This window comes from Oryctolagus cuniculus, chromosome 20 (genome assembly GCF_964237555.1).
Source record: "Oryctolagus cuniculus chromosome 20, mOryCun1.1, whole genome shotgun sequence".
Classification (NCBI taxonomy): domain Eukaryota; kingdom Metazoa; phylum Chordata; class Mammalia; order Lagomorpha; family Leporidae; genus Oryctolagus; species Oryctolagus cuniculus.
In genome coordinates this window covers 35,877,242-35,891,056 of record NC_091451.1, presented here as the reverse complement: position 1 = coordinate 35,891,056, position 13,815 = coordinate 35,877,242, and the positions used below count along the sequence as shown (strand labels likewise).

The 13,815-nt window shown below is 54.3% G+C and overlaps 1 protein-coding gene across 4 annotated transcripts in view; it reads left to right on the top strand.

Annotated features, from left to right (window-relative positions):
- Positions 1 to 13,815, top strand: part of NRDE2 (NRDE-2, necessary for RNA interference, domain containing) — an 83,826-nt gene that overhangs the window by 67,578 nt on the left and 2,433 nt on the right. For 2 of the 4 annotated variants that reach the window (XM_070065526.1, XM_070065529.1), the window contains 4 exons: positions 79 to 1,013; positions 2,426 to 2,564; positions 8,758 to 8,829; positions 9,149 to 9,454. In XM_070065526.1, the coding sequence (XP_069921627.1) occupies positions 79 to 1,013; positions 2,426 to 2,564; positions 8,758 to 8,829; positions 9,149 to 9,274 (1,272 nt within the window). In that variant the 3' untranslated portion in view covers positions 9,275 to 9,454. Of the gene's footprint in view, positions 1 to 78; positions 1,014 to 2,425; positions 2,565 to 8,757; positions 8,830 to 9,148; positions 9,455 to 9,592; positions 9,809 to 12,743; positions 12,800 to 13,815 lie in introns of those variants that run through there. The other 2 variants (XM_070065525.1, XM_070065528.1) reach the window with 2 other exon arrangements.

Genomic DNA, 13,815 nt, shown 5'->3' with positions numbered 1-13,815 from the left:
TGTCCTCAGTGCTTTCTAGCTGGCAGCTTTAGAGCTACACAGCCCCTGGAGTTATCCTTTCTTTCTTTTTTCCAATAGGTCATTTGGTGTCTTCACACTAAAAATAAGAAGAGATTAAAATCACAGGGGAAAAACTGCAAAAAACTAGCAAAGAATCTCCTTAAGGAGCCAGAAAACCGCAACAACTTTTGCCTCTGGAAGCAGTATGCGCATCTGGAGTGGTTGCTTGGCAACACCGAGGACTCCAGGAAAGTTTTCGATACGGCGCTCAGCCTGGTGGGAAGCAGAGACCTGAAGGACCATGAACTCTGTGAGCTTAGTCTGCTCTATGCCCAACTGGAGGTGGAGACGGAGCTGTCGCCAGACTCCACGGGGTCCGCCACGGCCCGAGCTGTCCACGTATTAACCCGACTGACCGAGAGCAGTCCCTACGCGCCCTACACGGGGCAGGTGTTGGCTGTGCACATTCTGAAGGCCCGGAAGGCTTACGAGCACGCGCTGCAGGACAGCCTGAGTGAGAGCTGTGGCCCCACTCCAGCGCCTGTCCCTTCCGTTAGCTGCCTGATCAGCTTGGTCAGGTGCTTTATGCTCTTCCAGTATTTGACTGTAGGGATTGACGCTGCTGTGCGGGTGTATGAGCAGGTGTTTGCCAGACTGAAGGAGTGTGTTTTCCCGGAAGGCTCTGGCCTGGAGGACAGAGCGGGCTCCCCGAGTCTGAGCGGAGTCCTCGAAGCGGTCACCCTGATGCACACGACTCTGCTGCAGTTCCACATGAGAGTCAGCGTTTACCCTCTGGCTCCTCTGCGAGAGGCGCTCTCAGAGGCTTTACAGCTGTATCCTGGCAACCAGGTCCTTTGGAGGTCATACGTGCAGGTGCAAAATAAGTCCCACAGTGCCAGCAAGACTAGAAGATTCTTCGCTGCAATCACCAGGTCTGCCAAACCCTTGGAGCCTTGGCTGTTTGCAATTGAAGCTGAGAAGATGAGGCGAAGGCTGGTGGAGACGGTCCAGAGGTGATTCCAGAGTCCCACAGACCTGGGGGTCCCTGAGCACTTGCACGGCCTCAGGAACAGGGAGCTCCAGGCTGCACAGGGCTGGAGCCTTGGCTGGGCTGCTCCAGGTGCTGTGCAGTGCCATCATGAGAGATGAAGCAGATGGGTACAAGGTAGCACCCTCTCTCATTAGGTGCCTCGGGCTGTCTGCTTCGGCCATGCTCTCGGGAATCCTGGGGGTTGCTTCTGGTGTGTGTGTGTGTGTGTGTGTGACCCAAGGGGCTGCAGTGAAAGCACACCAGCTGAGAGTAGGGGCTCTGGAGGCCAGTGCCAGCCGTGCCACCTGCTGGCTGGGGGACCGTGGGCAAGCCCTCACCTCTGAAAGATTCTCTTCTGTCCAATGGGAATAAGGAACCTGCCGCCTTGGGCGCTCTGAAAGGTCCTGGGGAAAGTGCTTGGCACAGAGAGACTGCATATCCCAGGCTAGCTTCAGTCAGTGTTGCTGCTGGCAACAACATCGTGGTTTAATGTCTTTATTTTCATCTACTTGGAAGGCACCGAGAGAGAGAAAGATAGATCGACTTCCCTACGCTGGTCACTCCCCACATGTCTGGCAGTAGTCAGGACGGGGCCAGGCTGAAGCTAGGAGCCCAGAACCTGAGCAACAGGGGCCCCAGCACTTGGGCCGTCTGCCCCTGTGTTCCAGGACCCCTTAGCAGGAGGCTGGGTCAGAAGTGGAGGTGCCTGGCCTCCCAGCAGGCTCTCTGATAGGGGACGCGCGCATCTGAAGTGGCAGCCTCCTCTGCCGTGTGCCAGAGTGTCCTCCCCAGGTGTCATGTTTTAATTGCCACCTTTTGGTATAGTTTTTTTTTTCTTAACCCGATTGTTAATGACAGTCTCGAGAAGCAGCTAGCTTGGGCATCATCATTGCTCCTAGAATCTTTCTGCTGCTACCCCCGGCCTTATAAATGAGGCAGAATCGCCTTGCCAGTGGTATTCCACCTGATGTGCCTGCTCGCTCTCCTCCTCTGGGATTTGAGTCACTCTGTGTGACCCTTCGTCCTTTCCTCCCTGTGAAGCAGAATTTGTGTTCTGTGGACTAAAGGGAAGGCTTCCTTAGACAGCAGGAACGTGCGGAGTTTGTGTGTGATCTCTTTAGACAGCAGGAACGTGCGGAGTTTGTGTGTGATCTCTAGATGGATGCAGCGTGGTGTAGCAGCCGCAGAGCGCTGGGTGCTGCCTTCCTCTGGCCGCGGCGAGGGCACGTCACGCCCGCCCTGCGCACTAGCTTCCCACCAGCGCTGGGACAGACACTGCCTCACACTGTCTGCTCGTGCTGGTGCTGGTGCTGGTGCCCGCCATCACTAAAGCGGCCCTGGCTGCTGTGGTGCGGGGGCAGGCCGTCTCCGGTGACACGAGCCTTTGCCTTGCAGGGTAGGTGGTGGAGAGGTCCACTGCACGATTCCCGAGACTGGCCTGACGCACCGGATCACGGCCCTGTTCGAGAATGCGCTGCGGCGTGATGATGGCAGCCAGTGCCCCCTACTGTGGAGGATGTATTTGAACTTTTTGGTAAGAAAATATTTAGATTTTGTGATTTTTTTTTTTTTTTTTTTTTTAAGATTTATTTGAGGGCTGGTGCCGCGGCTCACTAGGCTAATCCTCCACCTTGCGGCACCGGCACACCAGGTTCTAGTCCCAGTCGGGGCGCCAGATTCTGTCCCTGTTGCCCCTCTTCCAGGCCAGCTCTGCTGTGGCCCGGGAGTGCAGTGGAGGATGGCCCGAGTACTTGGGCCCTGCACCCCATGGGAGACCAGGATAAATACCTGGCTCCTGCCATCGGATCAGAGCAGTGGCCGGCCGCAGCATGCCGGCCGCAGTGGCCATTGGAGGGTGAACCAACGGCAAAGGAAGACCTTTCTCTCTGTCCACTCTGCCTGTCAAAAAAAAAAAAAAAGATTTATTTGAAAGGTAGAGTTGTGGGGAAAGAGGGAAAGAACCTCCCATCTGCTCATTCACTCCCCAAATGGCCACAATGGCCAGGGCTGGACCACACAGAAGCAAGGAGCCAGGAGTTTCCTCCCAGTCTCCCACATGGGTGCTGGGGCCCATGCACTTAGACCATCTTCCATTGTCATCCCAGGCACACTAGCAGGGAGCTGGATTGGAAGCCGAAGCAGCCGGGACTTGAACCAGTGCCCATGTGGGATGCTGGCGTTGCAGGTGGCAGCCCCACGACTGTGTTTCTGTGCTGAACTCTTCATCTGTGAGAAGATGCACGTACTCAGCAGGCACGCATGGGATGTTGGGAGGGACTCATTTTGACTCTCACACTTACTGGTGCTGGCTTGCCCTTACGGGGACTCTGATGGACTAAAGTCAGGTCTCCTAGGTCTTGAGAGGGTCGTGAGTTACATATTTACTCCAGATACTTGCTAGAAAGAATAGAACTTAACGTGGGTTATCTGGGTTGACTTCATTGAGTTAGCGTCTTGGAAAATGGTCTAAGAGCTTTCATTTGAAAGAGACAAAAGTCTTTGCCATTCTGCTCATAAGAAGTTCCAGGTCCTTATTAAAAAACAGGATTCAGTCTAGAACGTGGTTTTAAAAGTGGGCGTTTCCAAAGCAGCATCTGCACTTAGAAGTTCCTTGGTGATGGGATCAGGGAGCCAACATTTAATCTGAGTGTGCAGATGAGTTTTGTGAAGCCTGAGTTGTCTTGCCCTTGCATTAGAGACTTGCAAGTGGGTTGGGCCTCATTTACTGTGATAACATCTGTTGCCAAGTGGGTGGTGTTATTCTGTTTTTAAAAATTTTAATAAGATTTATTCATTTATTCACAAGGTGAGGAGGAAGAGACAGCTTCTCTCCATTAGTTCACTGTCAAATGTTTGCAACAGCTGGAGACTGGAATTCCATCTGGTCTCCCACACAGGTGGCAGGGGCCCAGTCACTTGAGTCATTTTCCACTGCTTTTCCCAGGCACATTAGCAGGGAGCTGGATGGGAAGTGGAATAGCTGGGACCTGAAATGGCACTCATGTGGGATGCCAGTGTTGCAGGTTCAGCTTAGCCCACCACAGTGCTGGCCCAGTATTCTAGAAACAGTCTTCGGGCCTCTCACTTGTGTAAGGCAGCTGAGTCACATCTAGGTGACCTCTAGTGAATGTCAAACTTCTCAGAAGCCAGGAATGGCTGTTGTTGTTTCTAAGTCTTGTCTATGTATTTGATTATTTCTGTAGGATAAATTCTCACAACCCAGAGTATTTGAGCATTTCCATTTGAGATAAGGCAAAGCTGGGGTGTAAAAAGATGGAGAGACCCTTGAAGAATGTGTGGTAGATAAGACCTTGATGGTGGAGTAAAGGAAAGACAGCCAGAACTTAGAACTTCCTATACTTCTATTTAACCCAAGAACATCCTGATGGATTGTAACAGAATACAGTTGGATTAGTTACATAATATTTTTTAATCACTTGTTTAGCCCTTGTGTATTCTAAAAACTAAACTTTAAAGCTGTACGGTATTACCTGCTAGGTATCTGTTCTTTAGTTAAAAAAAAAGAAGAACATTTCAGTCTGTACTCAAGAAGTACATAAAACTGATTAGTGTTGATTTTCAAGTCTTATCTAATAAGTATTTGTTTTCTGTGGTTATATATTAAAACAAACAAACAAACAAACAATACATTTAGGAGCTAGGAGAGGTGTGGGCCTCCTCTGGACTCCTGTCTTAGATCCCAGAATGTATCTGGTTGCTTCCCTGGACTCTAATGGGGCAGTGTGCTGAAGGCCCCGGGTCACTGCGGACATGTTACCTGGGCGCAGCTGTTGATCCGTACAGACACAGTGCTGGGGCAGACGCGGCATCAGAAATGAATTGCCACAGACATGTGCCTCTCCCTACTGTTTATTCTTCAGACCAGAGCTTGGATTTCTGTTGGCTCCTGGTGTGAGATGGAGGCCCTCAGAAGTTCTTAGGTGGTACGGTGCTTGTGGCACCCCGATGCCACGGCCTGTTCTTCAGAGTTGGCAGCTTAGGGCACAGGGCCGGGAGACCTGGGTTTTAGTGAAACCTCTCTGGTATGCACAGCACAAATATTCTGTCAGTCTTCTTTTGTTTGTTTAATTTATTTATTTGAGAGGTAGAGTTAGAGAGAGGGAGAGACAGAGAGAAAGGTCTTCCATCTGCTGGTTCACTCCCCAAATGGCGATGACAGCCGGAGCTGTGCCTATCTGAAGCCAGGAGCTTCTTCTGTGTCTCCCACGCGGATTCAGGGGCCCAAGCACTTGGGTCATCTTCCAGTGCTTTCCCAGGCCATAGCAGAGAGCTGGATGGGAAGAGGGGCAGCCAGGACTTGAACCAGCACCCATGTGGGATGCCAGCAACACAGGCAGAGGCTTAGCCTGCATCACAGCACCAGTCCCTGCCAGTCTTTCTACACAGAGGAAAGGCCTTTGCATGTGTCAAGGTCAAGCTTGACATATGCTGGCCTCCCCGGTTAGACTAAGGGTAAGGTACAGATGTGCTCAGTGTTTTTACTCAGAAGCTTCCGTGAACCGTGTTTGGTTGGGTTATAGACAACAAAGCCTGTTGACTTGGAAAAACATCTGGGTTGAGGAATTTCTGTAAAGTGGTGTCGGAACTCAGATTAATTAGAGCAGTGACTCACGAGCCGTCCTGAGGCATCTGTGTGGGCTCTGAATGCCTTGTTGAACACAGTGAAAACATCAAATTGGGGCCCACATGCCAGGCGGAGGCAGGGGAAGAGCTGGGGGCGTTGTGAGCACTCAGGTCCCTGGAGGAGGGTCGTTGGCTAGCTGGTGTGTTCGTGCCTTTCGTGGTCACACACACATGCGTCGGGCACACTTGCTTTGCTTGCTTGCCTTTCCCCTGCACCAATGACTCTTGGCTGTAGGGAGTACAGGGAAGGGAGGAAGGAGTTGGACAGAGAGTGCTAACATTTCCACTGAGGCTGGCACTTTGCAGGTTAAACCTATTTTAGGAGAGACCTGTTGTGTGTGGACCTTAACACTTTTGGCAAAACAGCTTGTTTTGACCAGAATTGCAGTTACTACCAGAATACTTAAGTTCTTTAATTTGGTCATCCACCTACATCATAGGGAAGGGAATTTTAATAGAGAAGTCAGCTGACTTCATGGGGCTGGTGAAAGGGAACAGTGGCATTTTAAAGTTGTGAATTTCCTTCCTGTTGACAGGTGGCAGAGTTAGGGTCACTTTACCAAAGTGGGTGGGAAGGGGAAGACCCTTCCAGCGAAAGGCCAGCCTCAGGAACACCCCCATGAAGTGTTAGAGAGGCGGGTTTATTTTTCTTTGGTTAGGGTTGCATATCAGTTGTGTCAAATCATTTAAATTGGTATCAGCTAAGAGTGCTCAGATTGGTTTAAAAAAATCAGATTTTGCGAAAGCCTGAAAACTCCGCCATCTCCCTTATTTTCCCAGAGTGGTTGCTTCCCGCACGTCAGACAGTACGGCACAGGAACGCCGGCCAGTGAGGGGCACTGCACAGGCAGCTTGTTTGCTCGGGGGCTCGCACGCGTGTCTGGATGGGATTTGTCGCACGCGTGTCTAGACGGGGCTTGCACACTTGCTGGGCTGTTGGGGCCCCAGCCAGATCAGAATCTGCCGCTGCCCCCACCCCTGCCCCCACTCCTGTAGGAGAGAATTGCTAGTGAGACTCAGGTGACTCAGAGCGTCCGTACCTGAGCGGCTCGTTGGCTGAACTCTTGAAATGCTGCGTGTGGGACTTGGTTCCTGGGCCGCTGGGCTATCACAGTTCCTGCCCTCACCGAGAGCATCCTTGGCCCGGTCCTGGGTGCCCTCCGAGGCCAGCTCTGCTCCCTCATGGGTTGAGTGCAGACTTGGGCAGAGCCCTGAGATCCCCCGCCTTGGCCAAGGTCAGTCGTTTACTGGAAGTGGAACTGGGGGACCGGGAGTACCACGGAGACTCCAGAAGAGGAGGAGCCGCGACAGGAGTGTTAGCAGAAGTCTGGGTCGTCAAGATGAGGATGTTTGGAAGACGAGGAAGAGGGAGCAGGAGAGTCAGGTGGAGAGCCAGTGACTCCTCTCCTGCCGGGCTCTGCTGTAGTCAGAGGGCCGGGCTGTCTGCAAGGCCACGCTCAGAGCACAGAATCAGGCGTGGGAAAATGAGCTGCCGCCTGGGGTTGAGCCCCCACACCTGATTGTGAAGCTGTCTGGTGGCTGATGGCAGGAGTGTGGGCAGCTGTGTACCTGCTGTGTTGGGTCCAGGATTAGCTGTGCGGGTGGAGAAGGCACAGTGGCACAGTTTTTCCTCCTTTCCAAAAAGAAAGTGAGACTTTGGGGGGTGGGGCGAATGTTTTAGGAGAGGACACTGAAGGGTGTTGGTGTGGGAAGGGAAGGCAGCCACACTGGCTTCCTGGTTTTTTTTTTTTTTTTTTTTCATTTTATTTACTTGACAGAGTTATAGACACAGAGAGAGAGAGACAGAGAGAAAGGTCTTCCTTCTGTTGGTTCACTCCCCAAATGGCCATTATGGCCGGCACTGTGCCGATCCGAAGCCAGGAGCCAGGTGCTTCTGATCTCCCATGCGGGTGCAGGGCCTAGGCACTTGGGCCATCCTCCACTGCCTTCCTGGGCCACAGCAGAGAGCTGGACTGGAAGAGGAGCATCCGGGACTAGAACCCGGCACCTACATGGGATGCTGGCGCCGCAGGCGGAGGATTAACCAAGTGAGCCATGGTGCCACCCTCTGGCTTCCTGGTTCTAACCCTCAGTGCTCTGCTCAGAGCCGGAGGCCCGCACTGGGGCCACAGGGAGAGCCCAGCCACGTGGCTGGTCTGTCGGGGGGGATGGGGACAGTCGAGTGGCCAGGGAAGACTGTGCTTTGCTTGAAGCAAGGTTGTCACAGGTGTTGGTGACAGCCCGTGATGGTTCCTGTGGCTGTGTGGGTAAACCTGGGAAAACTGAAAGGGAGTGAGGCCGTCCTTGGCAGGTGGAGGAGTCCTGTGGCAGTAGACTGGTGCCTTTGCCTTCTGTGGCCCTGGCTGCGTGTCTGAGAAGAGCCTGAGGCCGCGGAACTCTGTGCCAAGGGCATGGCAGGTGTGGCGGGCAGGTGGCCGAGATGGCACAGAGATGGAATGCAGCCGCATGCAGCCCGCATGGAGCTCCCTGGAGGAGCTTGCGGGAGGCCCCGATCGTGTCCCCTTCTCTGTCAGTCTGGGAGGGATGTCCTGGCTGTCGACACTAAGGGCTTCATGTTTAGAGGGAGAACCTGCTGAACTGAGCCCTCTGTGCACCCTCAGCCTGAGGCTGCCCGTGGGAAATCGGACTAGCTCACGGCCCTGGTGACCCCCTTTCTCTGAGATTGTTTCAGAAAATGCCAGTCGTTCAAGTAGATCTTCAGAGTTCACAGAAGTGCACATTCATTTTGAAAAGCAGTAGGCGTGGGCTCCTATCTTTTCGCACTGAAACACCGTATCTTTTAACTCCGCTTTTCCATGAACTTGGTGAAGCCTCGCTGTGGGGTTGGGAGCTCAGCTCCTGCACACAGCCCCACTCCAAGCTCCTGACTGAGGCCACGACGAGGTGGCTCGCAGGAGAGGAGGAAATAGAGGACATGGAGGGTCCCAGCGGCGGCCCTGCGGGGTCCCCGGTCCCTGCAGCGCCCCCGCAGCGTCGGCACAGTGCTGGGCGTGACTTGTCTCTGTCTGTGTCGCCCGCCCCTCTCTGTTTGTGCTGCTCACGTTGTGCCCTCCTCCCCTCAGGTCTCCCTAGGAAACACAGACAGAAGTAAAGGTGTGTTCTACAGAGCGCTTCAGAAGTGCCCGTGGGCAAAGGTAAGTGACGACCCGGCACCGTCAGCTCCCCAGGGCCTCCCTGCCTGCACGGTGCTTCCGGGGCACTGCCGTGTGGCTGCTTCCCCACCTTGGCACCGTGCAGGCCGGCGGGGCAGCGCGCGGGGAGTCTGCTGTTGGAAGAGGAGGCCTGTCGCGGTGGCCTTCCCGAATGTGCCCAGCCCGAGGCCAGAGGCCTGGGTGAAGGGGAGCCTGGGCTGCCGAGGGGCTGGAGGGCAGGCTCCCCTGGGGCCTGCTGCCTTCCCGGGCCCCTCCCCGCTGGCGGGCGAGGCTGGCTGACCAGCATGTCTGTCTCCGGTAGGCCTTGTACCTGGACGCTGTGGAGTACTTCCCCGATGCCATGCAGGAGGTGCTGGACCTCATGACCGAGAAGGAGCTGCGCGTGCGCCTGCCGCTGGAGGAGCTCGAGCTCCTGCTGGAGGGTTAGGACCACGGGGGGCGGGGCCGGGGGTCCAGCCTCAGTCCTGTGTGCCTGGGGTGGCAGGGCCTCAGGTTTTGGGATGTGTAAGCAATGCACAGCCTATGTTTACATATTATATATGTGACTGTAAGTATGTATGTGTGGAAGAACCAGGCCTGTGACCATTAAACCTGTCCTGGCCGAGGAGTGTGAACGCCTGTTCCTTCTGCTTGTCCTCTGCCCAGCCAGCCTGGCCCCTCGGCTGGCACGCGTGGACCCGCGAGCCCTCTCTGAAGTGCGTGGACTTCAGGTCCAGTCACTCAGCCCGAGGCCCTTCTCCCCCAGGCTGCGTGTAGAGGAGCAGGTGTGGCCTCTGTCTTCAGAACAGCGCGCTGGAGGGTCCTGGCCTGTGGCAGGTGTGTGGAACAGTTCTCATTGATCCCTGAGCTGCACTTGGTGACGCAGTTGGGACCAGCACTTGGGACCAGCAGTGCCGCCAGGAGGAGCAGTGCACGCTCTCTGCCCGTCCCAGCTGTGCTCAATCAGGATCCGCCCCGACAGGTGTGTCCAGTGACTTGCGTGCACAGTGGTGTGGGAGGCAGGCCCGGGCAGTCCCTGTCGCTCTGCGGGAAGCCTGCTGGTGGCCACAGTCCCGCAGCAGTGCGGTCTGTGGCCAGTGCCTTCGCGGCCGGCGGGACCTGCTACGGGGTACCCCACGAACATCTGCAGTGCTTCTGATGCATAGCCCAGACTGGCTGTGTAAACACCCACACTGGGACCAGTCTCTGCTTCTGAAGAGCTGTATTTTCTCTCAGTGCCTTGTCATTTTCCATGGCTGGGAGGAACTGCTCCTCTGTCTCCCTGTGCTCCTGCCCTAACGTGAGAGCTTCTCTCTGGCTTTTTAAACAAAATCGTCTGGAGAATTGCCAGTTGTTTGGTACCTCCTGCAGAAAAGCCAGTGTTGTGGATACACGTTCAGCTGGAAACTGATGGATGTAGGCTCGGGGCCCTGTCTCGGCACCCAGGAAGGCGCTGGGGGCTGAAGCCGCTGGGTTGCGGGCTCTCTGGTGCCTTTTGACAGAATGAGGTACAAGGACTTGAGGCAGTTGAGACCTTGGCCTGGAGTTAGATTCTCCTTCCGAGAGGCACGGGGGCTGGGGGCTGTAATGAGAAGCTGTGGGGAGGGCTGGCCTCTTGCATTGACTTCCCAGTGTCCTCTCCTTCTGTGTAGGGTGGCCAGCGCACACTCGCAGACCCAATGGGGGCAGAGGGAGGGAGCCAGGCCCCATCCGACTTGTGTGTCAGTTCTTGTTTGGCTCTGAACTTAGCAGGGAGTGGCCTGTGGGTAACTGGTCCACTCAGCCCCTTGTGGCAGCCTGTGCAGTGGCTTATACCGTCGGGCACTGAGCCAGAGACATGACAGAGCAGCTTCTGCAGCTACTAGCATGTACTTGCTGCTGCCTGGGAAGAGGCTGCTTTAAAAAATGAAGGATTCTTTGGGGGTGGCTCTTTCCTAGAGAAAAGGATGGTGAGGTACTTTTTAAATGATTTTACCTTGGAAGTCAGAGTTACAGAGAAAAAGGGAGATGCAGAGAGACAGAGATCCTCCATCTACTGGTTCACTCCTCAGATGGCTGCAACAGCTAATGCTGGGCTGGGCTGAAGCCAGGAACTTCATCCGGGTCTGCCGTTTGGGTGGCAGGGGTCCAAGCACTTGGGCCATCTTCCGCTGCTTTTCCCGGGAGCATTGGCAGGGAGCTGGATCGAAAGTGGAGTAGCTGGGACATGAACGGCACACATAAGGGTTGAGGGTTGCTGGTGTGGCAGGCAGTGGTTTTACCTGCTGTGGCCCAACACCAGCGCCATGTACTGTGGATTTTATTTTTTGACAGGTAGAGAAGAGAGAGAGAGAGAAAGGTCTTCCTTTTCCGTTGGTTCACCCCACAATGGCCACTGCAGCCGGCACACCGCGCTGATCCGAAGCCAGGAGCCAGGTGCTTCTCCTGGTCTCCCATGTGGGTGCAGGGCCCAAGCACTTTGGCCATCCTCCACGGCACTCCTGGGCCACAGCAGAGAGCTGGACAGGAAGAGGAGCAACCGGGACAGAATCAGGCGCCCCGACCGGGACTAGAACCCCGTGTACTGGTGCCACAGGTGGAGGATTAGCCTACTGAGCCGTGGCACTGGCTGGATTTTTTTTTTTTTTAAGATTTATTTATTTATTTGTAAGGCAGAGAGGCAGAGGCAGAGAGAGAGGTCTTCCAGTCTTCCATCTTCTGGTTCACTCCCCAGATGGCCAAAATGGCCAAAATGTGCCAATCCGAAGCCAGGAGCCAGGAGCTTCTTCCAAGTCTCCCACGTGGGTGCAGGGGCCCAAGGACTTGGGCCATCTATTACTTTCTCAGGCCATAGGAGAGAGCTGGATCCAAGTGGAACAACCAGGACTCGAACCAGCACCCATATGGGATGATGGCACTGCAGGCGGCGGCTTTACCTGCTACACCGCAGTGCCAGCCCCGATACTGAGGTTTTAAAAGGTTGTTGGAGCCGGTGCCGTGGCTCACTAGGCTAATCCTCCACCTTGCGGAGCCGGCACACCGGGTTCTAGTCCCAGTCGGGGCGCTGGATTCTGTCCCAGTTGCCCCTCTTCCAGGCCAGCTCTCTGCTGTGGCCAGGGAGTGCAGTGGAGGATGGCCCAAGTGCTTGGGCCCTGCACCACATGGGAGACCAGGATAAGCACCTGGCTCCTGCCATCAGATCAGAGCAGTGCGCCGGCTGCAGTGGCCATTGGAGGGTGACCCAATGGCAAAGGAAGACCTTTCTCCCTGTCAGTCTCTCTCACTGTCCACTCTGCCTGTCAAAAAAAAAAATAAATAAATAAAAATAAATAAATAAATAAAGGTTGTTGGAGACTGTTTGAACATCTGCCAGATGATCAGACTCTCGCTGAGACTAACAGCCATCCAAGTGGGTAAAGAAGGGCTCATTCAAGGCACTTGGACAGAGACAGTTTCAGCAGGGATGCTCCTGACCCCCAGGACAGGTTCTCATTACATCAGACCCCAGGGGTTTGTCCCAGCTTGGGTCTGGAACAGCCTTCTCTCTTCTGAACCAAGCAGTGTTGGCACCTCTGGGACAAGGATGGCTGGGCCTGGGGGCGGAGCTGCCACCACCCTCCGTGCCTTGTCCCAGGTAAGAGGCGGCAGCTGTGTGGGCTGCAGTCCCACTCGCTAGCTGCTACTTGCACCACACATACACTCATTGCTTTGCTCTTAGACACTGAAGATGGAGGTGCTCGCTGCAGGGGGAGACGAGTGTATGCTCCCAGGCAGTTCTGAGACGGCCGATTGTTTCCCCGGTGCTTCACCCTGCGTGCCCAGCACTTGGCCTTGGTGCCATCTGTGAGAATGGTCAAGTCAGCACTGGGGTGGGGCAAGTGCAGCCTGTGACCTTGCTGCCTCCCCCATCCTGGTGCTGGCTTTGGTTGTTTTTGTAGAATCGACACGGGGAGGCGATCCCTGGACAAAGGCAAAGGACACCCTGATGTGCCAGGTATGGCATTTCCATTTTGTAAAACCATCTCAGAGTTGCAAGAACAGTTGTCCCTCACTCTCCATGGGGGACTGGTTCCAACTTTTGAATGCTCAAGTCTTTTTTTTTCCCCCTCCCCCTTTAAAGATTCATTTATTTGAAAGTGAGGACAAACGAGATCATCTGTTAGTTCACTCCCCAAATGGTTGTAACAGTCGGGGCTGGGCCAGACCAGAGCCAGAAGCTAGGAACCAGGAACTGCATCCAGGTCTCCCAAGTGGGTGCAGGGACCCAAGCACTTAGGCCATCCTTCACTGCTTTTTCAGGCCCATTAGCAGGGAGCTGGATTGGAAGCGGAGCAGCTAAGACTCTAACCAGCACCCCTATGGGATGCTAGTGTCACAGGCGGCAGTTTAACCCACTGCACCACAACACTGGCCCCAAATGCTCAAGTCTTGTGTTCTAAATGGTTTACTGTTTGCACAGCCTCTTGTGTGTACTCTGAGTCCTCTTGATACACCATGCACACTGTGTTCAGTAGTGTAACTAGTTACTACTGAATTGAGGAATAATGACAAGGAAAAACAGTCTGCATGTTCAGTACATGGCAGTTTTTCCTGTGAATACACAGATGGGACTCTGTACGCGTATGGCCAGTTGCATGTTACAGAGAGCCCGTTTCCAGAATCACTTGAGAGCAAGCTGGTGATAGTTTCCTACATCACCACAATACAGATGACAGGAAGTCGGCAGGGATACAGTGCCGCCACCAGGCCCAGCCCGTGCCGGTTGTCTGTCACGTTCTCTGCAGGAAGAGGATTGGCTCGGGATCACAGGTTGCACTCGGTCTCCTGCAGTCTGGAAACTTCTCAAGTGTCCTGAACCTGTCGGATGTTTCTGCTTCTTTCGCCTGATCTTGCCTCGTAATTGAGTTCAGGCTTAGCAGGAGTATTACAGCAGTGACAAACAGAAAGGAAACGTTCTGAAGGAAATTAAGAAGGGAATTACAGCGAATATATGACTAAGAAAGCATAACA